Source organism: Tamandua tetradactyla, chromosome 3 (genome assembly GCF_023851605.1).
Source record: "Tamandua tetradactyla isolate mTamTet1 chromosome 3, mTamTet1.pri, whole genome shotgun sequence".
NCBI lineage: Eukaryota > Metazoa > Chordata > Mammalia > Pilosa > Myrmecophagidae > Tamandua > Tamandua tetradactyla.
This window is the reverse complement of record NC_135329.1, coordinates 52,256,059-52,284,021: the sequence shown is the minus strand read 5'-3', so window position 1 is coordinate 52,284,021 and position 27,963 is coordinate 52,256,059. Positions and strand designations below refer to the sequence as shown.

At 37.4% G+C, this 27,963-nt stretch overlaps 1 protein-coding gene across 1 annotated transcript; it reads right to left on the bottom strand.

The window, feature by feature from the left end:
• Window positions 1-10: 10 nt before the first annotated feature.
• RSAD2 (radical S-adenosyl methionine domain containing 2) lies at window positions 11-25,726 on the bottom strand. Its single transcript, XM_077153110.1, has 6 exons — window positions 22,040-25,726; window positions 16,022-16,183; window positions 11,106-11,335; window positions 8,642-8,791; window positions 5,497-5,529; window positions 11-2,990 (listed from the first exon to the last, which is right to left on the bottom strand). Exons 1-6 carry the CDS (start codon window positions 22,383-22,385, stop codon window positions 2,826-2,828), a joined length of 1,086 nt encoding a protein of 361 aa, XP_077009225.1. The 5' UTR covers window positions 22,386-25,726; the 3' UTR covers window positions 11-2,825.
• Window positions 25,727-27,963: the final 2,237 nt, after the last annotated feature.

The following is a 27,963-nucleotide window of genomic DNA, read 5'->3' as shown; positions in this document are numbered from 1 at the left end:
AGAGAGAAGGCAGTGTACAAAACATATTTTAATAAATTACAATATGTACAAAACATTAGACCAATGCTCAAGAGCATCACACATGGAAAATACATAATATATTTCTTTAAAAATTAAGACCTCATCTACGCACTTAAGACAGCTTTAAAATCTTACAGCATAATCAGTCTCTGGCAATTACAGCTGATTAAAAAGAGGCTTTTTGACAAGAAGGTAGGCCTACTTAATGTATCATTGTCTGATAGAGCTTTATTGCTAATTTGCTCTATTGTTTTAATTTCTTGATTCTATTTATTCAACAGACTGAACTCCAGATAGAGATAAACTATGAGCCACATTTCGGATGATTTAACCAAAATGGCCGCTCTCATCTTTAAACGTATAACAAATGTTAAGAAAACAGGCAATTGTCCTATCATTTATCTCTAGTAATACAGAAGATTAGTACTTTTTAAATCAATATGTTACAGCTAACATCTGATATTGTTCGGCTTCTTGAAATGTCTTAAGACAAAATGTTATCATAATATATGCTGAATAAATAATTATATGCACAGTAAAACATTGGCTTGGGTTTATGTACCCCCCCCCCCCCAAAAAACATGTTTTAATCTTAATCCATTCCTGTGGGTGTGAACCCACTGTAACTAGGACATTTTGATGGGGTTATTTCAGTGAAGGTGTGGCCCACCTGAATTGGAATCTTTCTGAATCACGCATTACTGGAGGCTCTATAGGAAGGTGACGGAAGTGTATCAAATAGACGGAAAACGTATTAAAAATAACTTATTTCTTAAGTACATTTTTGTTTTGTTTTATATTATGTTTATATTATATATTTCTTTGAGGAAAGAAAAATAGTGTTTTCCTTAGCTAGAGAAAAATTCATTCCAACTCAGAAGATTTGTGTGTCAGATTCAGATATGGTTTCAAACAATATTGAGAACTTACTGTGTATTAGACGATATATCCAGCTCTTTCATAAACCTGATCTTTCCTTGCTGAATTTGCTTTCTTATTGATTAAAGAATAGGGAAATCAGCAAAGTGCATTCGTATATAGAAGAAAGACATTAATTAAAATTTTTGCTTTGTGTATGTGGATTATATGAAGGTCACCATAGTTTAAATAATTTCAAAATCAATCGAAAAAATACTTTTAATGCATTTTCTCTTTTCTTAAACAAAAAAAGGAAGGAAAATCCCTGATATATTCTATTTTGGATGAGGCACAAACATATATCAGTTGAATTATGACTTAAAAATTGAAGTAGGAATATGTTATCTGAGAAAAAAAATCACAGAAAGCCTAAACCTTTCAAAATCATGAAGTTCTGAAACTACTACTTGGCATAGAGGATTATAAAGCAAAATTTCTTCGTGACTGCTTAGTGAATCAGACAACATTCAGATGCCACCTAGTGACGCACCATGGAATTGCAAGTGCGTTAAAATTGCTTGCTCTTTGCTTGGCAAAACAAAACTTTTTCCATGATTTTGCTTTTTAGAAACAATGATAGGAAATAATTATTTTCAAGGCAATGAGATACTGTCTAAGTTACATAAACAAACTTCATTGGATATTTCTACAAGAATAGGATTTTTTTTCCTGACCCATTTGAAGTGGCATTTTCCTCTGAGCTCTTTCTTGGTGCAAGAAAAGAAAAGCACCGATCTTTTCACATTTGGCCTACATTATACCCATTTCAATCAATTTGGAGTTAATTGAGAAACATTATACTGTGTCACAGCTTCATTTACATAAAGCCAGTTACATTCTAGACTCTTCGCTACATTTTTCCTATGTATTTCTTCCAGTGCTTTTTTAGAACAGTACATACCAATTCGGTAGGCTACACTTTTCATAATTACCGTGACAAGCATGTACTCAAATAAACGTATATGGTTTTGCTAGGACAGACTCATGAGGTTTGAATAATGGGTTCACACAGCAATCCAAGACTGATCGCATGTCAACTTCCTCATGAAATGTAGAGTGTAGAGAGAGAGGATAGCAACAAGCGTCAACAAAATTCAGGCCACATGGCCCTGAGAACATGCCAGAGCAGCTTTTCTTGCACTGCCTCCTTTTATGCACCCCACGAAAAATTGACAAGATTATCACCTATTGTTCTCAGAAACATCTGCTGACCATTCCTAAAATTCTGGGAAAATGTGCAAGACTGGAATAATATAAAGGCAAAAAGGAAGAATCACAACAAGGAAACATTTGGGGGAGACATTCTGTCGTTTTTCCAGATGTGGAAACTGGCACCTCAATATTTACCAGAAAATAATGGACTTTGTCAAGTGAAATAACTGGTAAAAGAGCTTCAAAATCAAATTACGAATTTGATTTTGTCATAAGTGAACACTGCTCAAAAAAATCAAATCCAAATGAAATATTGTCCCCACAGATATTGTTGGAGCTAATTTCTTAAAGTCACACTGTTGGACTGGATTTCATGTCCTGTATAAAGGTGGTTTATCAAGGATTTTATTTGTTTGCTGAATCTCCCCCCCCCCCCTTTTTTTTTAGCTAAATCAAAACCCAGAAAAGGGGTACTTTTTCATTATAAATGTGATAAGCTAATTAACTAATGTAATGTTTTCAAACTATTTATAGACTTCAATTATCTAAGTTATTTATGTGTTCAGTTGCCACAGGTAATCAGATGTTATGTGAAACAAAAAAATCAAATTTTCGGTCATTGAGAAATGCCAACATAGGAGCACTGCTGACAGTGACAGCCAGTCTTTGACGGAGGTAATATAGATGGAGAGTTTTGTAGGTAATATAGATGGAAAGTTCTTCCACGTCAAGCTTTACCAATCCAGCTTCAGGTCTCCCTTACTCCATACATATTTTCCTCCTCGCTTTTGAAACATCTTTTCATCAAATCCACTGAACTTTATAGCTTCTTCTATTCCAACATCCAGGATGGACTTAGAAGGGTCCTTCCGTCCATTTCTACAGTTCAGGAAGCGCATCTAGGAAAATACATGATAGAAATCAGGATATTTCCATATAACTATATGTGAAACTCTCTATATAGACTTATTTCAAAGTCGTTTTTGATGTGCCAATCATTTCAACAAATGTTTATGGAGAACTGTGGGCCAGATACTATATACAACTGGAATCCTTGGACACCATTTCTCTACTCACCAGCTCATATTTTAATGCAAGGGGAAGACATGAACATATGAGATCAATTAAATGTATGATAAAAAGATTTATACACATGCCCTGGGAGGGAAGAAGCGATCAGAGCAGACTTTCCCCTGAAGTTGACATCTGAATCATGGTTTGAAGTTCTAAGTTGGAGGGAAGATTATTATAAACATGTAGAAGCATGAAACTGTGTAGTATGTTTGGGAAATTATAGGCAGATGATATGACTATAATGAAAACTGCATATGCAAGAATTTGTGTAAATACTAACAAATGCCTCCTTTGAGAAAGGGAGAGTGATAAGAAAGGAGCCTCAGAGGTAGGTAGACATCAGATAAAGAAGAGTCTTGCATGCCCTCCTAAGACTTCTGGTTTACAGTCTGAAAATAAGCACTCTATAGCCAAGAGTGAGGTCTTTAGACTTCTTATGAGTTACCATGATTCCATGCAGTTTGGATGACCTCAAGTAATATTTGCAGAATCAAAATGCTACTAAATTGGCGAAAGCAAAGTTTTGCTCATCTATGTTTGTTACGTTTTTGTGGAGACTAAATAGTTTGTTGAGGAATATTGGTTAGGATAATAAGAGCCAATCGTGATCATTTGGATTCCAAAAATAAATTCTCTGAATTTGAACTGTGAACTGAACATCTGTACTGTCATCTTTTCCCCTTATGCTCCATAAGACAGCTCATATTGACAAGGAATCAAATGGCTGCAATGCCTCATTGCTAACCTGAAAAGAAATACCAAAAGTTACAGTAAATATTTCTTGAAAAATCAAATTCAATTTAAATGTTGAACTCATGGTTATTTCTTAAACAGGTCTTTGGATGAAATTACGTTTTTCTCTGCTCAATATGTTGGCAAATGTTGATGTATCAAGACCAAAAAATAAAAATCCAGGGGAAAATGGGAATGTTCTTCAATTTTTAGAAGCATGGAACTTCTTTTTCCTTTGACAAGGCAGCAGAGTAGGGATGATATCATTAGTATTTGGAAAGGAAGCAAAGAATTATCAGTCAGAGAATGAGCTGGCAGCATTTGGATTATTAAAAATAGCTAGTGAGCTGGGGGAAAACACCCAAGCTTCTCACCAGCAAAAAGCTAATGCAGTGCTAAGCTTTAACAGAGCTGGAAAAGAGAGCTTAGAAGAAAACCCTCTGCTCCACCTTAGAAGCTCTCAATGACCTCAAATGTTATTTCCAGTTTTGGGATTTTGCAATACTCCCAGGTTTTCATCTGTACTTGGAAACATGACAATGCAGAGCTTCAGCTGGGTTTCCTAAGAGAGGAACTGAAATTTCCCAGTCTCTACTAAGAGCCTGGAATGCATAGCACCTAGGGCAGGCTGAAAAGAAAGCTTGTGTTAATGGCCCCCTCTTAGTTTGTAAAGGAAGGTTCATGGGAGAAGACGCACAGTTTACTTTAGGTGCTCAGGGCCTTCTGATAAACTAGTTATCTCCAAGAAGTGAGATTCTGGAAACCCACTGATGTGGAACAGAGTAATTCTAGCCAAGTCCCAGGGGCAATCAAGGTCAAGGACAGCCAAATCCTGGGGGAGTCAGAGCTGAAAATCGGAGCACAATATAAGGAGCCCACGTTTTGCGAGTGAATCTGGAAGTCTACTGACAAGAACGGTTGAGGGTGAGAGGCATCAACCAAGAGCAGTATCTTCAGAGCTCAAGGTTGAACCCTACCTCAAGGCTGCACCTGCCAGGATCGACCATAAGGCAGAGTGGAAAGGAAACTGCAGGATATTTTATATATAGATGTCACAATGAGAAGAAATAGCCACAGTGGACTAAACAACTCTATTTTCAGCTGAAATGTACAATGTGAGTTCCTGAAAAGTTGATGTCGTTGTATGAGTCTGGGGCCTTAGCACTTACATGTGAAAACCCAGAGTTGCTTAGTAGCAGCTGAATGGAAGTGTTAAATTAATGTGAAGTATGACTTCCTCCAAAAGTAAGCCTGGTACACTGCAGCAGAACCACTAGCCCAAGACTACATAATAGAGGACTCCTCTGTTTGTAACATTTGGTTCCATGTGACAGTATCATGTGGAGGTTAGGGCATAGCATCTGCAAAATAGAGGGACCCAGGTGCAAGATAATGTCTGCTGACGTGCTTAGCTGAGAATGTGGCACACTGAAGTAAGGGCTCTATAATAGTAATAATAATCATTGACAATAAAAGCATGAAAAACCGATTAAGAAGAACAAATACATTCTAAATGGCCATGCTCACATTAATTTAGCTTTGCATTGCTGCTTAATTAAATTTTAAGTGATAATTTTATAACTCATTTGATCTACTCACATATTCATCCAGAATAAGGTAGGAATCTTTCATCTGCAAAGGAGAAATGACATGCAAGTTTAGTTTTGAGTGTAATTTTCAGTATATATGCTCAGCCATCCTACAGAATTCATGGGTTTGTGTTCATTACTTTCAGATTTGACACTTCTTATATCATTGCGTGTTTTTCAGTATGTCCTCTATGGGTGAGCCAGGTGTCTGCATCCCCAACCCCACCTGACACACGTATCCAGGGATATCTGTTCGTGTCAACCAGATAGCAACAGATTATACGACGCCTGAATTTTAATGCTTTGTGGTGACAGGGTCAAATATCAGAATCTTCATTTGACATCTTCGACTATGATAACCTCAGGCTCAATTTCTTCACTCTCCCACGTCGTGGGAAAGCTCTTTTCTCCATCAGTTAATATTCCCAGTCACTAAATCCGCCATATATATAATCTCTCCCATTCTTGAATTTATAAATAGTAATCCCTTTAATACTATCCCCTGGGACTCTAGGGAGGCTTTATCTGAGGATGTTGCTATTACTCTAGCATTGGGAAGTAGTTTGCCTTCTCTAGATACAGAACAGCTATCTACAAACTTTTTCTGTAAAGGGCCAGAGAGTAAATCTTCCCAGCTTTACAGTCCATCCAGCCTGCCACAACTACTCCATTCTGCAGTTGCAGTCTGAAAGCTGCCATAAGCAATACATAAAAGAATGGCCATGGCTGTGTTCCAAAGAAACTTTATTTATGGACTTTGATAATTGAATTGCATCTGATTTTCACTGGCAGGAAACAGTATTCTTCCTTTGATTTTTTTCCACCCAATCCTGCTTCTCAGGCAGACCATACAAATACAGGCAACAGGATAGGTTTGTTCCTTGGGCCATAGTTTGCTGACCCCTGCACACAGCTCAGGTCTGGACTTGCAGTTTAAAGTGTGGTGGGCGGTCCAGCCGTATCAGCGTGACCAGGGGGAACGCTGAAAGTGCAGAGTCTTCCATCCAGCTCAAATGTGCTCAATCAAAATCTGCATTTCAAAAAGACCCCCTCACCCCACCCCACAAGTGATTTGTGTGTGCATTCAAGTTTCCAAAGTACTGGCTAGTGGAAGGAGCATGAGTTGTGGGGTCAGCAATATTTTGATTCTGCCTCTTAATAGTTTTTGCCTCTGATACCAACCAAGTCAATTAACCCCTAAGACTCAGCCTCATTATTTCTATAAAGGGATAATAAAACTCTTAAAGCTTTTGTGTGAATTATTTAATATATATATATAATGCCTAAGAGTCCCTGGTACAAAGGAGGTATTCAACAAATAGTATGAGTTATTATAACATATTTTCTGTGATCTCTCATTAACAACAAAATTAAGGTTTGAAAAATCAAATACAATGTACATATGGTTTTCCAGATAGGTCTGAGAGTTTTCTTCTCTATACCCTTTCTCTTTTTGAAGACTCTCCCATTTCCATTCTGGAAGTCTCATACTCATGTTGTGGTAAACAATAATTTTTAAACTCTAACCATTTATCAAGACACATAGACGTCTAAAGAGTAAGGAATGAATTTTTGAATTCCTAACAATATGTGAGTTTACGATTGGATTTTGGTGGCAGATGAAAGGGGCTTTTTATAAAAAAAAAAAGACTTTTTCAGATATAGTGAATACTTATTTTAGAAAAATAGAAAATATCAAAAAGTCGTGAAGAAACAAAACTTACTGATACTTTCACCAACTCAGAGGTGACTATGGGGATACATATATATGTAAGTATGTAAATATAATTTTATATATTAGGATTAACTGCTAAATGAATTTTGTATATTTTCGTAATTTTGTGTTTGATTTTATAAGAATTTACCTTCGTCACTTAATATTCTTTAAACTATGTTTTTAGTCAGTATAAATCCATTTTGTGACCATACCATAATTTATTTGTTCCCCAAATGCTGAATATAAACCTATGTTTGATTTTTTACTATTATCTGTAATGGTAATAAACCTTTGCAAAAAATATTTCTCTGCATCTCCAAATATTTCATATATTTTAAAGAAGAATTTCTGATTCAAAATACATAAACATTTTTAAGGCTATTACTGTATGTTACCATTTTGTTTTGTGGGAAGCTTGCAGTGATTTACCTGCTCACTAATAATATAAAATCTCATTGCATCTCCATGCTTTCTGATTTAGTTTTTATTTATTTGAATACTGATAATATAGAACACATTAATAATGTTTATTGACTATATATTCTACTCCTATAAATTGTCTAGTTATGCCCATTTCCTGTTTTCCTTTTTGGATGATATTAATTCTTATTGATTTTAGGAACTTTTCATATATAATCCCTTATTTTATATAATTCAATTTGTGGTATGGCACATTAGCATATTCCTCATTTAATTTTTTATGATGTATTGCAACATACATCTTAAATTTTTATGTACTCAAATATACCAATGACATTTTTTTGTTTCTTCATAAATTTTGCTTATAAAGAGGTGTCTCTAGTATGGCAGGAAGAACAAGGGATGTTTTTTTTTCTTTACCTTGTGATGTTGTATCTGTTAGATCCCCAACTCACCTATAGTCTATGAATTCCATAAAGTTATCATGCTTTGGTCAACATTGTTTAATCTATGTAATGTATGAAGCTTGTATTGATAGGGTATACCCAATGATAATCATGTAAGATAACTAAAAAATTGTGGGAACATTTTTTCTGCATTTTATCTAACTTTAAAAATGATCCACAGAGATAATTCCAGTAAAAAATGTCATGATGTTGACATCAACACAGCAGCATAGTTTGCACATGTTCTAGGTACTATGCTATGTCATGTTGCACACCAGCTCTTCAAGCATTATTTCCCCTATTTTGTGGACAGGGAAACTGAAGCTCATTAAACAACCAGACAGCAGAAAGGTGACAGAGTTAATGGTAGACCCCAACTCTGGCCCCAGACTGCACTCCATCCTATTTCTCCATTTCTCTATGATATAATCTCTAAAATAGTAATATGTGGCCTATCTTGGGCAAGAAGTAGTCATTTCTCTATATGGGGACAATCTAAAATTTAGAAGATTAAGAAACAATAGCAAAACAAAACAAAAAAGCAACAACAAAAAAAGTTAGCTTTATACAACCTTCTGATTAGATTCAGGCACCAAACAGGAAATCTCTTTGTGGCGGTCCAAGAATCTTTCAAATTCTTCATCACTAATAACAAATCTTTCCGCTTCTCTCAGAGCATCTTCACCAGAATTCTCACCCTCAATTATTAGGCATTGGAAGACCTGAAATATAAGTGTAGATGTTTGTTTTCTAAAGACATTTTCATCATTTTTCACCCCAACTTAATTACCTTCTGATCCAAGCTTTATCTCTCTTCTAAGTCAAGAAGACACTTAGAAGTAAGGAACATTCTATCTAAAGGCATTACTTTGGGAAAAAAAGCTTACCCTGAAATTTATTAATATGGGTTTGGAAGCAAAAAACATTAAAAAAAAAAAGCTTTTAAAGACTAGACTAGATTGGCTTGATTTAGTCTTGCCAACTGATTTGTTTCAGACTACTAAATATTGGTTGTTCACTGAAAGAAATATGAACTCTTAAAAAAAATCGTTAAGAAACAAATCACTTATAACCCCAATACTGAGAGATAAGCATTATCAAAATTTTGCTGTTTTTCCTCAATTTTAATCTATCCTTACTGAGGCTGCTAGAATCTGTTGTTCATGCAATGTAAAGGGGCAGTTTTCCAAGACCATTAAATATTCTTTTTTAATGTCATTTTAAATGAATATGCACATTTTAATATTTTTATTATATTATTCCATTAGACGAAATACCATCATCTGTGAAGGGAAAACTCAATTACATATCCCAGAGAAAGCAAATGACTTATCCAAAGTGACAAAATGGAACACCAAATCAAAGAGCCAGAACAGAGCCCAAGTCTCCAGGGCTTTTCCCTAAGGGGGTATATTATACAGAACATTAAATTAATGGAGTCTTTTAGAACCACCTGAAAAATATTTTAATCACCCAAGAATTAATTTTTAAAACATCTTAAGTGTTGTTTTCTTTGCTAACTCTCTTCATTTCTCTCCTTCGTCATGCCTTCTGTGTGCCCACAGTTCTTTGATATAAGCCTCTATTTACCCTTGATTTCATGGTATCTCTGTTCTTTGCTTTTATGGCTGTCTTCTTCATTAGACTGTGAGCATCTGGAGACGCTTATACCTCATTTGTCTTTGTATCCACAGCACCCTTCTCCGTTCCAGACACAGAGGGGCGAGGGACGTGTGGGAAGGGAGAGAGATCCAAACACCGGTCTGCATCTTAAGCAGATTTGAGAATCAGGGGGATAAACACACACATCATGGACACTTTTCCTGACAGCTTCCAGAAAACAACAGAAGGCGCTCAGTGGGAGAAAACCAAATCACAGGAGGTCGGGAGGTGGCAACCATGAGGGGTGCTGGAACTGGGTGGGGAGAGTTAGGTGGAGCCTAAGCAGGTTAGTCTGAAGCAGCTGCTGGAGCCAGCCTACAAGTGACAGCGAAACCTCCCGTTGAAGAGTACTACATAATTAGTTAACGGCCACAGGCTTTCAGTACCACTGAACCAGGCATACGATTTATGAAGCCTGATGACCTACTGTCCTGTGGAAGGAGTTCTGAGCCACAAGATCCCACCAGCACAAGAAAGATTGGACTGAGTATGGGCACCCGATTGAGATTCAAGTTGTTGCTATTTCCAAAAAGCCCTCTGGTTGATTTGGAAGAACAGCTGTGCGTATAAAACTTTAATTTATAGGGTCTCGGGGCGGGCCGCGGTGGCTCAGCGGGCAAAGTGCTTGCCTGCTATGCCGGAGGACCTCGGTTCGATCCCCGGCCCCAGCCCATGTAACAAAAATGGAGAAACAGAATACAATAAAACAAGAAAATGTTTAAAAATGTTTCCCTTTCTTCCTTCCTTCCTTCCTTCTATCCTTCCTTCCTTCTCTCTGTCTTTCCTTTAAAAAAAAAAAAAAAAAAAAAAAAAAAAAAAAAAAAAAAAAATTTAATTTATAGGGTCTGTACATTGTGGGCTACGACTACACGTTGAGCTGATGTGCTCGTCTTTGAGCCTTACGCTTTCTAATAGCTGATGGTGGAATCGGCTCCAAAGCACGCATCCTGGAGTAAACAGTGCATTTTGCCACAACTAGGGGATGGTTTTCCTCCCGGTATTTTTAAATAATTAAACTGAAAACCTAGTAACATCGGAATTTATGAAGAGTAGGTATCCATTTATAAATAAGCCAAGAGTTTTAAGAAGAAATCTAGTCATAGCAAATTTTAAAATACAATTTAGCACATCTCCAAGCATTGAGCATTATCTTTTGACTCTTCGCAATACTCCAGGAGGGAGTTTCAGAAGGGAAAACTGAGGAAAAGAGTGTAAGTAGTTGAAAGTTGAACAGAACTGAAAAAAAGAAGGGTGAAAAAACCTGTTCTCGCATGGCCCAAAGTTTCCTGTATCAGTGTTCTTTTCCATTTCATGAAAGTCTCTCCTGACTATTTTCTCAATTAAATTCAGCAAAAAGTAAGTCTGGGTACTTACCTTCCAGCGAATAGGATTTAGTACTTTAATCTGTTCATTCATATCCTCTTCCACATTGAATCGATTAATGACAGAATTGATCTTGAAGGCCACTCTATAATTCTTGCACCATGTCCTTAATTTTTGAAGATTTTCCACGTGGTTCTTCTTTCCTTGACCACGACCAATAAGGACATTAACTTGCTCATCAAAGCTATCACAGGAAATAGCAAGGATGTCTAAATATTCACCTGAGGGAAAGAAAAAAATCGTTAAATTTTTCTATCCAAGAACCAGGCCTTTTAGTAGTTTGTATTGCTTTGTGGTAAAGCATATCTTGCTTGCAACCAAGTTTTCATTGTTAAAAGACACTTTTCCCCCATAGCCACAAAAATCCTTAAATTGTGCATTATACTAGGCGCTTGTGTAAAACAATTTTGAAAACAAAACATATACACGCAATATGACGATGGAGAGAATTATATTTTACTGTTGTAAAGCTTTGGCAAGCATGAGTGGATGTGTATTTGCGTGTGTAACCAAGTTAAGATTTAATAGATTACTATGATGACTGAATCATCACCTAGATATTTCCTTTTACTTTGTAGTATATTAGAACAGCCAGAGGGAAATACCTGAATTTTCTGAACTGTAATCCAGCTGCCTTGATCTCTGATAATGACTGTTTAACTAGATAACCTTTATCTTGTGATTGTGAAAACCTTGTGACTCATCCTGACATTTATCCTGTTTTTCATCTTTGGAGTCTTATGATCACTAAAGACAGCCCCTAATGTTTATTAATGAAGAGTCTTGACTCAGCCAAGAACTAACCCACCCCAATTCCAAAGCTATCTTCCCAGACGGAGTTGGATCTAACCAAAATTGGTCTGCTTGATTTGTGCAGTATCTTAAATTTAAACCTGTAAGTCACCTATACCTCATTATAATACTAAAAATTATGCCCACCATCATAGTAAGGCTGCCATTTTCTCAGTACCTTCTACGACTAAGCACGTAACCAGTCTGCATATACTCAACAATTAGATCATCTCTAACCTTGTCATCTCAAGCCATTGTGCTCATTATCCTTAAACCTGCCCGTCTTTAGATACTATAAAACTATCAGTACGACTACAGTTTGGAGAGAGAGATTTTCTGATCTCCTGCTTCACACTTCCCAATAAACCCTTTCTCTCTTTGAAACCTCAGTGTCTCAGGAATGGGTCATTTGAGCACAGAGAAACCACTGCTTTTGATCAGTATCACATCAAAATATTTAAATGAGATTTTTCATGTATTCATGCACTGAATTCAGATAACTTTAGAAACAGGTGGACAGTTGGAGGTTGTCTAGATGGACTATGGGCAATTATAGGTTGACTTCTCTTTTTCCCATCAGGCAAATAAAATTGCTCTGTAGAAGATCATTACTATCTTTGCTGAGTTCATTGCCCTCTCCTTCACATCTCTTGTGTATTTGATTCATCATCCATATATTTATAGACGTCCAATTACATGTAAGGTACTACTGTATTAGATGCTGAGAAACCCAAGTTAAAGGACATCTTGCAAAGGATCCAGAGTGTAGAGTCTCTTCCTTGCCCTGCAACATATTAACAGCTGTGGAGTACAATTATCCTTGTTTTAGTCCCTCTTCTGTCAATTTATTTAGCATTAGCTTCTCCTCTACCTTTCTTATTAATGCTTTAATTTCCTTTGCTGGTGCAGCCTACCCACCTGCCCCTTAATTATAAGTACTGTCCAGTGACTCCAGTCATACATTGGCCACCTCTTTGCCATTGATTAAATTTGAGACTTACTGTGGTATTCCAGAATTGACTCCTTTTTTTCTCTCAAAACTATTCTCAACTTACAGAAGATTAGGGTTTCTGAAATCTCTTTACATAATTATTTCCAAATTTTATAATCAGAGAGTAATTTTAACTTCAATTTTGGGCCTAATTTTATGTTACACACATGTATAGCCTCCACTTTTTGGGGAACGGTTGAGGGGACCCTCCTGATCTCTAAACTCCTGTGCTTAGAGTGTGGCTTGTAGTCTCACGCAATCACACATCCTTAGTGGTCTTATCTTCCTAACTAGCCTCTACTATCTCCAAGGGGGAGAGAACTTATCTTTTACTTCTTCTATAGCCCCTTAAAGCCTCTAACACAAACTGATGATGGGATAAGACAACCAGACCTTACTTAAAACAATTCAGAATGTTCTTAAAATTGATCACAACTTAACTCCTAATGGCATATTGGGAAAAGGCAACTAATCGAACAAGTGGTCTCCAATTCTTGAAATCCCCAAACACAAAATCGAGATCTTTTAGTCAATAATAAAGACTTAGCTGATTTTAGAGTCAACTGTGGGCATCTCAAAGTTGACTGTTCAGTTGATTTTCGAGTCAACTATGGGCATCTCAAAGTTGAATGTTTTACTCTCATACCTCTTCAACATCTGCTGTGTGACTATGTTGCTTCTTCCTCCAGTTCTAGGATTTTCTTATCAAAGTCTTGTATAGAGCTAACAAATCAGATTTGCTTGTTCACTTCTTGTATGCCTCTAGGGGAGCCTGGAACAACATTGAATCTTGGCCAACCCTTGGTATGTAGCCCTGACAATGTTTCTTATGTCATTAATTGAGAATGCTGTATACACCTGGAGCAATTTATGATGTGTCTGGCTTTATCACTGGGGGTTATGAGTTTTAGTTAATCTGTCTGATCATTTTTGCAAGACCAGCCCTGCATAAAGTTTCAGACCCTAAGATTCAAATGAGCATCCTTGGACAGAGATGTTCTAGACATGCTAGAAAGAATGTTCACTGTGTTTAGCCTGGGATAGAATAGGCTTCAGAAGCCTACTTCTGACCCTTCTGGATTCCAGTGATGGGTTATCTTTTTCCTGCTCTGTTTGCTCTGCTTCCTTTCCTCTAATAAATCTTAGGCATGGTTATGATTGGTTATTGAGTCATGGCAACTCCAAAAGAGCTCTCTTCATCCACTTAGGAACATGAATCCTTTCCTGGTCCCTTAAACCAGAGATGAAAAATGGGAGGCTGATGAACCAGATATTTACGCATATGCATTTTGCTTATTCTTCAGTATTTCCAAACATTTCATGTTATTTGCAAAAATTTTTATTGTAAGATTTAGCCTGGAACACATATTTCTGATGTATTTTTTTCGGGGGTGTGGGTGCATGGTCTGGGAATCGAGCCTGCATCTCCTGCACGGAAGGTGAGCATTCTACCAATGAACCACTCAGGTACCCTTGATTATTTTTTAATAATTACAAAACTTGGCATTAACCCTAAACACCCATGTAGTTAAAAAAAATCAATTAAATTTCACAATTGACTGTCCATTCAAAATACGGCAGTCTACCCAATTTTGCATTATCTCCCTACCACTGGAATTGGTTTTCCTTACATGCTTCCAAATTTACTAACGTACCCTACCTCTCTCAAAAGCATCTGAGCTTTTGACTCTGAAGTGCAGCCACACCCCTGGCCCCCAACCCTTTGTTCCATAAAAATAAGCAGGCAAAGCCAATTTTGCAGAGTATTGTCTTTCCAAGGTACACACCCAGCAAACCATGCCAATTATTCTAGGGCCACATGGCTTCCTAAACTCCTTTTCTTGTCTCTCTGATTCTGGTTCCAAAAGCTTACCTTTGAAATGTGTTTCAGCCCTCTGCTTCGATGAGTGCCTCTCTTCATTATCATTTAGGTTTGAACAGACTTCCTTAGAGTCTTCCTTGATGCACTTTCACCTGAAACTTTTGGTTGGACTCTTCCGTTCCTGATTAACCTTTATCAGATTGGCTATAGCACCCACATCACAATACGCCTATCCATATCCATTCCTCTTGGAAGCATATTTAATCAGAGATTTCCTGCCAACATCTTTAGCAGCTCATAAATACAATTCCTCTTTGAATGATTTCAAGGCTTAAACAGACAGCTCATACTAAATTTTACATATATGTAAAACTATTTTAAGGTAACTCAGCATTCTTAGGATCCAGAAGTTCTTTTGGTTTTTATTTAGAGAAATTGTAGGTTTACAGAAAAAAATCTTGCAGAAAATACAAAATACACATACTCTCTCCCCTCCCACCACTCATAATTAACTCCCTGGCTTAGTGTGGTACATTTGTTAAAAATGACAAAAGAGTATTATTATAATTGTGATTATTAATTACAGTCCGTGGTTTACATTAGGGTTCTATGTTTGTATTCACAGTCCTTTTTATTATTTATTCTATTCTAGTAATATCTCTATACATATGTCTATATACTGGCTTTTAATCCTGGCTACCCACTGCAATCACATGGAGAACTCCCTCATTGGCCAACCCAAACCATGACATTCTGAATTCAAGTTCCAAATGACATTTTTTAAAGCAATTCTGCAGTCAAACGTGCAGCCAAGTTAAGAACTACTTTTTTTAGTCCAATACTATATAGATGAAACTATTAAAAGAAGTTTCTTCTGTAAATCTTTTAAAAGTTAAACATTCATAGCAAATAAAAAAAGGCTTGGAAAACTAAATCGTTTTCATTTTCCCCATTAGTGGCTAAGTTTCAACACAGGGCGTGACAGTCCTAAATGTTACAGATTAATTTACTAACGTTTTATTTTACCACTCGTTCTATGCTTGTTTACCTAGAGCCCTTCCAAACTGAAACGGCCATAGCTCCATGCACAGCTTAGAATCCCTTCAGTAGGTCGGGCCCAACATCCAGAATGGAAGAAAATACAGAAACCAGCAATAATAGTAGCAGGGTGGGCCACGGTGGCTCAGCAGGCGAGAATGCTCACCTGCCACGCCAGAGGACCTGGGTTCGGTTCCTGGTGCCTGCCCATGTAAAAAAAAAATAATAGTAGCAATAACTACGGTGTTATCCAGTGGACCTTACCATAATTCTTGAACCACCTCTCTCGGATCAGGCTCCCGTTGCTCACAATGCTGACACTTGGAAGACGCAGCTCCTCTTTGCAGAATTTCACCAGCTTGCCTAGATATTCTCCTCGGTCATGAAGAAACGGCTCTCCTCCTGAAAAGTTTATCTTCTCCATACCTGTAAGAAGTGACACAGGAAATTGTTCTTCTGATTGCTTTTCCACTTAACAAATATCCATTGTCACTTGTAATGGCATGGTAATAGTTTCTCAATGCAAAAAAAGAAATAAAATTTCCCCATTACTCTACACACCCCTTCCCTATCCCACTTACCAGTTTCACAATATCAACCCCACTCTATGGACCTAACTAAGCACATAATTCAGGGATTGACTAGGAGTAAAATCACTTGAAATGCTTTCTCCCTATTTGAAATTAATACATTTTAATTTAGGGACTTGGTTACACAGACGATGGAAAATCTGAGAAGCTGAAGTGTACACTGAGGCAACCCTAAGGCTAGCAAAGCAGGAAGCCATTTCTATTCCCATCTGGAATGGTTGTTTTGGTCCAGCACTCACCCTGGGGATATCATTCAACATCATTTGGGAATGTCCCTCCACCTCTCCCTTATATCAAGTGCTTATTGTCCTAGTTTCCTTATCCTCCTTTCTCTTGGTTTACGCCTTTGTTTTAGCAAACAATTCTAGGAAGTTACTGAAAAACGTAAAATATGAATTAAAGTGGGTGGCCAGACAGAATATTCTGGGTGAAAAGATTTTTCACTCATTACTTTAAGGATACTACTTATTGTCTTCTCTATTTAAATATTGGTTTTCAGAAGTCTGATACCACTCTTACTTATAATGTTTTTAAAGTAAGCTTCCCTCCCTTCTCCAGGAGTTTTCTCTCTAATGTTCAGAAATTTCAGAATGATATGCCATAGCGGATCTATCTTTATTCATTGTTCTAGCCACTCGTAAGACCCTTAACTTAAAATCTTAGCTCTTTCTGTCTTTCTGTTCCGGTAAGTTTTCTTACATTATTTATTTATTTATTTTATAATTCCCACCCACCTCTGGTTAATTTTTACTTTTCTCTCTTTGTGGAAATTGTTTTACTTGTATGTTGAATTTTCTGGATGCTGTCAATTTTCTTATTATTTTCCTTCCTATTCTCCATCCCTTCATCATTTGTCTGGTTTTCTTAAGACTTGAACTTTTAATTTTCTCACAAAATTTTAATTTAAAAATCCCATTTTAATTTCCCAAATTCTTCTACAGTCTCTATTTCCTTTTTTTAGCATTTATTTGCCTTTCATGAAATAATAATTCTTTACCTTCATGCAATTATTCATTATAGATGTTTTTTTTTAAGCTTTCTTTTTCTTCCTGATTTTCTCCATGCATCTGTTTAGGTGTCTGACTTTCATTTTGGTGTTTTTATTTGCTCAATTATATTTGAATGAGGCACAACATAGCTCATTGGAATTTCTGTGTTTCTAGGTGATGGTCAAACGGAGCGTTTCACTACAAAGTTGTAGGGAGGTCAGCTGGCTTGTTCATCAGATAATCCCCAAAGGTCAGGCTCAATGACCTCTCTCTCTTCTCATTTTCCCAGAGAAAAATCTTCAGTTTCCTGCCTGTCTTATGCCTGGCTGCCTGCCCTCTGGGAACAGGGGCTCTCAGTTTTCACTAGGGAGACTTTTACTTACCCCCCTTCTTTTCTTTGTATTTATTTTTATTTTTGTTATAATTATTCTTCTTTATTAGAGAAGTTGTGGGTTTACAAGCAACCATGCATAAAACACAGGATTCTCATACACTGCCCTACTAGTAACACCTTGCATTGGTGTGGAACATTTGTTACAATTGGTGGTAGCACATTTTTATAATTGTGCTATTAACTACAGTGCATGGTTTAACTTAGGATTCGCTTAATGGATGGTGGTGATGGTAGCACAACATGTGAACGTAACTAACAGAACTATAGTGTGTGTGTGTGTGTGTGTGTGTGTGTGTGTGATTAAAAGGGGAAATGTTAGATGGTATATAGAGTAACAGAATAGAAATTTTTTTTAATCTATGGAATCCCCTTACTTTCCCTGTGATGCTTTTCTCTTATTCCCCAGTGTACCTGGTGTCCCGAAGTGTACAGCTCTTGTGGTTGGGATCCTATAGAAAATAAACCTTTTGTCACTTGAAGGAATTGAGGAGGGGCACAGCTCTGGAGGGGAGAGCAGTAGATGCCTTCTGCATGATGTGATGGTTCTAATTTCTGAAACTTCTGCATGCTGTGGGGTAAACTGGTGAGTTCCTTGCAGACATTCTGCCCGCAGAGCTTCATAATGGAGAACCTTCCCCTGTCTCACAAATCCATCATCCCTCCATAAGAGTTGATTTCTTTGTGGGTTTATGCCTATTCTTTCCATTGTGGTGCTATAATTTCAGTAGATCAGAAGAGAGATGGGAGGGAATGGAGATGAATATGTCATGATTACCTGAGAGGCCTTCGAATGTCTTAAAGCCCAGATTTTTATACAGTGATATTCTAACAGCGGAGCTCATTTCCAATTCTATTCAGTCCAACTTAGTCCACTGAGTTTTTATTGGATGCTCTGTGCTGGGACCTTCATCTTAGGGGACCACTGGTTAAGGTGAACCCTTAACCAGTAAGCAACTTGATCTTCCAAGTGTGGTTTTTTTTAAATGCTTACTTCATAGAATTCTGACACACTGAAAGCACAGACACAAGACAGCACGCTCTGCCTAGAGACTGAAGATGTTGCTGGTTTACAACATGGAGAAGAAAGAAACGATGGTGACAAACCAAAGAAATGGAAGGAGACATTACAATCAGAAATCAAAGGCAGAGATACTATACTCCAATGAGAAGGGTAAACAGATTTGTTAAGAAATGAAATGATAAGAAACAGTAACTAAAATAACCAAGAGGTCCTGGGAACTTACTGTGGTGGGAAGACAGCACTGTATATCTAAGCTCCCTGGGACCATTATTCAGTAATTCAATGAACTAAGTTCCAAATACTATGTCTGGCAATTTCATTCATGCAATCTCACTTATTCCATAAAATAATCTAGCAAGGAAGGAATTGTTGTCCTACTTTCCAGATGCAGGGATTGAGGCCCAGTGAATAACTTAGTTAAAATGATAAGTCTGGAGAATGATGGAGCTAGGATTTACGCTCAACCTGCCTTGCTCTGAAACTTTGATCTTCATAATTTGGTCACCATCCATACTGATTTGCCTAGAACAGTCTGGTTTATGGCGGACCTAATAATACGTTAGTTATTTTTAGCTCTTCCTTTTACTCTCAGAGATATCTATTGTTGAACAATGATAAATTACATCATTTTTACCATTTATTACACCTACCATGCTAGGAGACTGTTGGTGGGATGAGCATTATAATCCAACAAAAATTATTACCTAAGTATAGTCAAAATAGGGCAGGTAAACTGGAGAAAGTGAGATGGTGTATTAGTGGGATACCATTCATGGTGAGCTTGAAAAGCATGTTTAGAGGGAATGAAAGGAAGAAAATATTGAAAATGGAATTAAGAGTAGTTATGAGCTAAGTCAAAGAGCAGTTATTTCATGAGGGAGTTAAAATCCAAAGCGTGATCACATCACTGCAAGGATCAATAAATGATGTTCATAATGTTTAAATTCTGTTTAGTCTTCTCTGTTTAAAAGTTGAGAAAGTAAATAATATATTTTAGAAGCATCTTCAACCAGAATGGTTAATTTTAAATTTAAATAGAATGTAAAGTTTAATTTTAATGTTTAATCATCAAAATAGATTCTCCTCTATTAGCTATAAATTTTTCTTACAGGAGACACAGCCCGTCTTGTACCTTAAATATATTAATTAACTGTAGCCTTATTAATTGACTTACAACTGAGAGGCCAATGCATAAAATATTAATTCTAACTGCTTATAATACTTTTTCATTTGTAACAAATATGCAGGGACACTCATTTATCTTTACCTTATAAAACTTTTTGAGATGGGTATATAAGTTATTATTATCTACATTTGAAAGATTATGAACTGTATTCAGTAGAGTTAAATGACTCGACAAATTGAAAAATCTAGTAAGTGCTAGCACAGAAACTCAAACCTTGGTCCTCTGTATTAAGAGCCTAAGTTCTTTCCACTACACCAGACCTCTTCCTCATTCATTCAAACATTCATATCTCCATTCATTCATCCACAAACTCTTACTAAGTCTGGATCATATTCTAGATATCTTGCTAGGTCCAAGAGAAGCAAAGAAGGTTAAAATTCATCCTTGGGAATCTTGGGAAAACCCTTTTCCCACCCAGATACTAATAGTAAAGAAAACAAAACACAAGGGTGCGACATTTACTTTTTTTTTTTTTTTTATTTTTTTGCATGGGCAGGTACCGGGAATCAAACCCGGGTGTCCGGCGTGGCAGGCGAGAACTCTGCCTGCTGAGTCACCGTGGCCCATCCAGGGTGTGACATTTAAAGTGCTATAATACACATTTATAAAAAAGTGCCATGGGACCACAAATGAGGGTGAAGGGATGGTATAAATTCTGACCAAGAATATTGTAAGAAGTTTTTAAAGTTCACCAACAGAGATTTTGGTGACAGGCATTCTAAGGAAAGAAAACAGAATGATCCCAAGTTCCATGGTGCAGATGTTTTGGGAGAATGAGTGCAACATCATGTACCCAGAGCACTGAGGATGTCCTCTTTGGGGTAAAAGATAACGATGGTCACGCTGAGCGTGTAAAGAATTTGGAAGACTCTGCCAACAAGTCTGGTCTTGTAAGACATGTAAGAGAGTTAGGTGGGGAATTCGATCATCAAAAATATTTTTTTAGCAAGATAATGTATTACTACCAGGGAGAGCAGAAACAGTAAGATGAATTTCAACAGCCCCAGTGAGAAATGACTAGAGGTGGAACTACAGCAGATGGTGAATGGAGAGGCAGATCTTACTGGAAAGATCAAGTGCGGATGATGGAGTAAACACAACATTAAGCAAAATAAATCAAATCCAATAAAGATCATACTGTATGCTTTCATTTATATAAAATTTAAAAACCAGGCAAAATTAATCTGCATGTTCAAAGACAATTGCCCTGCGGGCACAGCACTGAGTGCTGACTATATAAGTGTGCTCATTTTGTGAAAATTCATCAAGTTGTACCATTAAAATATGGGTACTTTTGGTGCCTGTACTTCACCATCTTCAGTAATGCTAAAGAAGGAGGGAAAGAAGTTAGTGACATTGCTGAAGTTGCTACGTTAGGGGCTGCTAAGGCAAGAAAGCAAGGAATGAAGGGCAGATTTGGACCAGAAGATGTATTTATACTGGACATGCCGAGTTATCTTTGAGATCACTGCAAGATATCAATGTGGTAATGCCCAGTAAGCAAGTCTTAAGAGCACAGTGATTGCCAAATTTGATTTATATATATTTTTTATGTTTCAGATTAAGAGCACATAAATGATTCAAAATTTAAAAGTCAGACATTGTTATTCTTATATGAAAATAGCTGTCAGGGATTCCTTTACTGATTGTTGAGATTTTGAGGGGTGCAGGGACATTGGAACGGGAAGCAAGAAATTTGCTTTTGTTTTTCAACTTTCCTCATTTATTATTTCCTTAACAGATCCTAAGAATAGGCATTGACTCATGTCCAGAGTTTGAATAAACTCTGAGCATTTCACATCTCTTCCCAACCTGCCCTTTTCCAAACACTGAACTGAACAGGAACCAAACGTCTGCATATACTTCTGCTCACTGCAAAGTGCAAGAGGGAGGAATTTGTTCTCCTTATCTTATCTAACCACACCAGGCCAACTGTGAGATTCAGTAGAACAGAGATGCCCACTCCAAAATTCACCTTAACATTTTCTCACAGGAAGGCAGTGTCACTGCGTACTGGGAAACGACAAAGTTCTCTAGCTTATGCCTACCCCAGGTTCCCAAGGTTGCCCCCCCAGCCCCCCTGTTGTTTACTGTGGACTTACCTGCCTCCTTCAGCATAGTCAGTCCCCTCATAGCCTCCTGGAGGGGCAACACAAAGGACGTCTTGGCAGTGTGGAAGCAGAAGCCACATTTGTAGTTGCACTGACGAGTGAAATGATAGTTGACACTGGTGGGTGTAGTGGGGAGACAGAAGGCATCTTCCTCTTCCTCTTTGTTCTTGTCTTGCTCTTTACTCCTGGGCTCTTGTCTCCTCTCGGTACCTGCCCACCAAAATGTTAGCCTGAGCCAGAAGAACAAGCAAACCAGGATTCTCCATAGAGAGCTCAGCAGCTGCCTGAGAGGGCTCAGCAGCTTTCCAGCCAAGGCAACTGGCATAAGCACCCACATCCTGGTCAGACACCCTGAAACTGCCCCAGCCCCCTGGAAAGACTCATTTTAAATACGTGTGTGGAAATCAGCAGCATCTTTGAGCAACCTGTCAGAAAGGACATGGACACACCTCCTGATTGTCAGCTGAGTTTAAGTTTCAAATTTTCTTTCCTTGAAAATGAAAGTTGGAACAGGGCCAAGACTGCAGGTTTGGGACTAGATAAATTTCTGCCTATTTCTGCTTCACTGCTTGTTTACATTTGCTTGCATAAATAACAGCATTCCTAACTTGATATCTCTCTCTCACACACACACACACACACAAACACATATTTGTAGCTACACCTACCTGTTGGTAGTTGTATTACTCACTCATGGCATAACATGTAAAAGCTTCTACCCTAACATTCTTCACATGGTGACTATGTAGAGAAAGTTTACTATTAAAGGCAAATAATAAAAAGAGTAATTGATTCTTGGAGGACAACTGCTGAATCTATTAGCCTCTGGGTGCCTTTAAAATGCATAGGCACATAATGAAATTTCTGTGTTACTCCTTCTTCAGTTATTCAATATAACTTACATGTTAAAAGTTATTTGTATTTTCCTCATTTCTTAAGCACTTAAATAGACATTTCACCTAGGAAAATAGGATGCTTTTCTGAAATACTTTATAATGGCAAGAATTACTATGGCTTGTTGTTTCCTTATTTTTGCAGTTTTCTTATAAAGCATTTGAATTGTGTACTGAGATCTTTCTTTAGGCATTATTTAACAAGAATTGTGTTTGAGCATGTGGTCTTATGATATGCATGATACTAACAGAAACCACTGGTTAAGAACACAACTGCCTGCAACCACAGACTTAGCTTCACCATTTCCTAACGGCATGACTTTGGGCAAGTCACTTAATTTCTCTGGACCTCTATTTTCTCATTGCAAAATAGGATTTCTCATAGAATGTTTGTGAAGACTGAAAGTCTTAGTATATGTGAATCTTTTAGAAGAGTGTTTGGCAAATTTTAAGTGTTCAATTAGGTTTAGCTATTATTATTTAATAGTGCCATATTCTGACAGAAATGGAAACAAAGATTACTTTCATTTTCCAGGCAAATGGAAACTGAAAATGATTTTGAAAAAACTAGGAAATGCACATTGAATGAGTACCAAATTCAGTAATGTTGGATACGACCAAAGTTCTATGTTTTCAACTTAAGTCTATCAAAATTTTACCATGATCTGACTCACTTCAGAAACACTTTTTTGGTAGGTCATATGTGCACGAAAGGAGTGAAAATTAAGTCAGTTGCATTTCAAATCTGAAGTAAGGTATACACAGCAGGTCAGGTAAAAACACCAGCTTTCTGAAGTACAACTTTTTAAGTTTTAAGTCCTAGTTCTGCCTATAGTGTATAATTTTGGATAAATTTCGTTACTTGCTTGATTTTGTTACCACATCTAGGAAATATGATACTAATGTTTAAATCACAGGACATCTTAAGGATTAAATGACAATGCATATTAAGTACTGACTGTAATGCTGATCTAATACAGTCAATTCTTACCATAGTCTAGCTCTGTTCTGCAAAGTTGCTGTTAACACTGAATTAGTGAATACTGAACCATTGATCCTATGGGAAATACACAGGTTCCTACAAGCCTATAAGCCTTTTGGTCATATTTTCATCAACCAATCAATACATAGCCTTGTTTTATGTGTGTTTCTTTTTAAAAGCATCTTATTTAATATGTATCGGTGATTTATTAACCTGGACTCACAGACAGCAGCACTGTAACAGATGCCTGAATGAAGCTCATCTAAAACACATGTTCTCTCTACGAGGCGCATCACAGCCTTTTCGCACTTAGGAACACTAGACTACAGCACTATGCTTGGGGCCCACTTTAAACAGCAAAATTGCGCAAAATGTGAAAAGAACACTTGTTTACAGTATGAGAGCCGAAACAAGGTAGAACATCGCCTTATTCGACCTCGGCTGTGAACGTATCAGGAGACCCAAACTTTTTGCCACTACTGTGTAAGTCTGGGAATGACCATGAAAGTGCTGTTAGTGCTTCTTTGGGGGTTGCAAATAAGTTTTAGAGAGTTGGCGAATTCACAAATATGAAATTACGAACCATGAGGGTTTTTTTTTTTTTTTTTTAGTTTCCTAGGGCTGCTGTAAAAACACCATAAACTGGATGGCTAAAAACAAGAGAAATGCATCTTCTCGCAATTCTAGAAGGTAGACACCTGAGCCCAAGGTGTCAGCAAGACCATGCTTCCTTTAAGGTCGCAAAGAAGAATCTGTTCCAGCCTCTCTCCTGGCTTCTGGCAGCAGTTTGCCATTCGTGGTGTTCTCTGCCTTAGTTGTTACGTAGGATTCTCTCTGCCTGTCTTCTTATGAGGACACCAATGATATTGGACTAGGGGCCCACTCTTACCCAGTTTGGCCTCATCTTAACCAATAATGTCTTTAAGGATGCCATTCCAAATTAGGTCTAATTCACAGGACTGGGGGTTAGGAGTTGAGTATATGTTTTTGCGAGTCACAACTTAAACCACAACAAGAAACAACCAGATATTAGAAATATTTAGCATACAGATATCTCAACCAGGCATTGTATTAGGCTTTAAATATTACTAACTCTCTCTCTCTTTCTACTTACTTATTTATACTGATTGATTTTACATCTGAAGAAACTAAGTCACACAGGAAGTAAGAGCTTGAACTGGGATTTAAACCCTTGCAACCCTGCTCAATAAATGATAACTATTATCACATTATTTAATTATTGTTTCCTAAGTCTACTCTATCTAGGTCAGTTTTTTAATTTAGTCATTCATTCACTCATTCATTCATTCAGGCCTTCCTTTTTTCCATTCTTCCTCTCTCCTTTCTTCCCTTCCACAAATGTTTATTGAAAGTGTCCTATGTATCAGATGAAAAATATTAATAAATACAAGTAAAATATAAATAAATATGTCAAAGTCGTTGCTGTCAATGAGCTTATGAAACTCAACAGTCACTTTTGTATTCTTGGAAGATATACTTAATCCCTCCTAATCTTTCTTTTTCCACTCACCCCAGAGTAGGGCTCAGGAGGGACAGAATTTCTTTGGAACTTATCAAATTATATGAGGCAGATGCCTGAACACCATAGGGATAAATTTTAGAGCCATAAATACTAGCTAAAGGCTTTCATAGTCAACTGAAACTTGTGGACTTGAACTTCTGGCCAGTCTGCTGAACTGCAAGTTCACCACGTCCCCCAGGCCAAGCCTGGGAAGAATGACATGCTCTCTAGCTTTACCTTACGATCACAAGACACTTTTCACCATTCCCTGCTTGTGCAATGAGATAAGGGCTACTCATTACCAGGCTTCTTCTCTTCCCAGTTGCCTGAAGCTGTCAAGGGTCAGGGGGAGAGAACAATTTTCTAGGTGACAAGCCCATACAAAGCCACAGCTTGCAAAAGCCTGAGAGGGATGATGTCTTCTTCTAAACTATTCCTGATAGTTAGAAGAGGGTGGGGGAGAGTGGAGGTCAGGACAGCCCCATTCTTGCTTTCTACTTTTTCAGAGTCTGCCATCTCTAAAGGCATCCAAGAGCAACTGGGTAATGGCCAAATACGAACATTATTTGACGCTAGCCAGAAAATATCTCCCCAAACACCCGTGTGTCCCCAGTATATTCCAGGCGCCTCGATATGGAGCATCCACTGCAGTTATCCCAAGCAGTGTCTGGGACCTGTGAATGGATTGTGAAATCAGTTTAATTGGTTGCAAACATAGTATTATTTCTTTAGTAATCTTTTTTAAACTGAAACATAATATGCACACAGAAAAGTACACAAATCATAAATGTACAGCACGATGAATTTTCACAGAAGCAACACTTATCTTCAACGATCATCCCAAAGAAGAAAACTAACTTTACTAGTGACTTGAAGCCTCTATATACCTCCTTTCCATTACTAAAATCTCCCATTGTCTTAAAAATAATCCTTTCTGTACTCCATAACCATAGTTAGGTTTACCTGCTCTTTTTTTTCTTTTGGCTTTTCAATGAGGATTTATTAATTCATTAATCCCCATTAATTCAATGGGGATTGTATTAAAATTTACAATCATAGGGCATGGAAATGTCCAAATTAAGGCATCAACAGGATGATACATGGACTCTGAAGAAAACCTGCTGACATCTGGGACACCTCTGTCAAGTGGGAAGGCTTATGGCTGGTATCTGTTGATTCTCTGCTCAAGGGTTTATTGCTTTCACCTGTTGTTCTGGTGGCTTCCTCTGTGGGTCCTTTCTTTCTTTTTTTTTTAATATTTTTATTGAGAAATTTTCATACACGTACATTCCATACATGGTGTACAACCCGTGGCTCACAATATTATCACATCGTTGTGTATTCATCATCATGATCATTTTTAAGAACATTTGCATCACTCCAGAAAAAGAAATAAAAATAGAAAAACTCATATATACTAAACACTTTACCTCTCCCTCCTATTGACCACTAGTGTTTCCATCTACCCAATTTATTTTACCCTGTGTTACCCCTATTACTTATTTATTTTTTAATCCTTTTTTTTTTAACTCATCTGTCCATACCTTGGATAAAAAAGAGCTTCAGACACAAGGATTTCATAATGAAACAGTCACACTGTAAATGTATATCTCTATAAAACCATCTTCAAGAGTCAAGGCTACTGAAACAGCTTAACAGTTTCAGGTTCTTCCCTCCACCCACTCCAATATACCATAAACTAAAAGGGGATATCTATATAATGCATAAGAATAACCTCCAGGATAACCTCTTGACTCTGAAACCTCTCAGCCACTGAAACTTTATTTTGTCTCATTTCTGTCTTGCCCCTTTTGGTCAAGAAGGCTTTCTCATTTCCTTGATGCCAAGTCCTGACTCATCCCAGGATTTCTGTTCCACATTGCCAGGGAGATTTACACCCCTGGGAGTCATGTTCCACATAGGAGGGAGGACAGTGATTTCACCTGCTGAATTGGCTTAGAGAGAGAGGCCACATCTGAGCAACAAACGAGGTTTTGTGGGGGTGACTCTTAGGCCTAATTTTAAGTAGGTTTAGCCTATTCTTTGCAGGAATGAGTTTCATAGGAGTGAACCTCAAGATTGAGGGCTTGGCCTATGAATTTGTTGTCCCCACTGCTTGCGAAAATATCAGAAATTCTCCAAATGAGGAAGTTGAATACTTCTTCCTTTCTCCCATTCCCCAAAGGAAATTTTGCAAATACTTCTTTATTCACTGCCCAAATTTCTCTGAAATTTATGGGGGGATTCCACTAATCTGGAAAAACCAACAAAATCTCAAGCCACATTCAAGATTCCATGTATTTATGGTGTTCAACTAAACTGACCATGCAAGTTACATTAGGAAGTGCACTACCCAAAATGGAAATGTTGCACCCAATAAACAACTCTCCCTTTAGTCTCACACAGAAGATGAAGTTTCAAAATACGGACGATATACTCCTTTACCCTGTATTCTGATATCCTATCCAAATCAGCTTCATTCATATTTCTACTCGAAGTCTGGTCACTTTTTCAACTT

Coding starts and splice junctions, on each gene's coding strand:
- RSAD2 (XM_077153110.1), bottom strand. CDS start 22,385: ATGTGGGTGCTTATGCCAGTTGCCTTGGCTGGAAAGCTGCTGAGCCCT. Junction 11,336..16,021: donor GAGGTGGTTCAAGAATTATG/GTAAGGTCCACT, acceptor TCTTTCCCTCAG/GTGAATATTTAGACATCCTT. Junction 8,792..11,105: donor TAAATCCTATTCGCTGGAAG/GTAAGTACCCAG, acceptor CTTATATTTCAG/GTCTTCCAATGCCTAATAAT.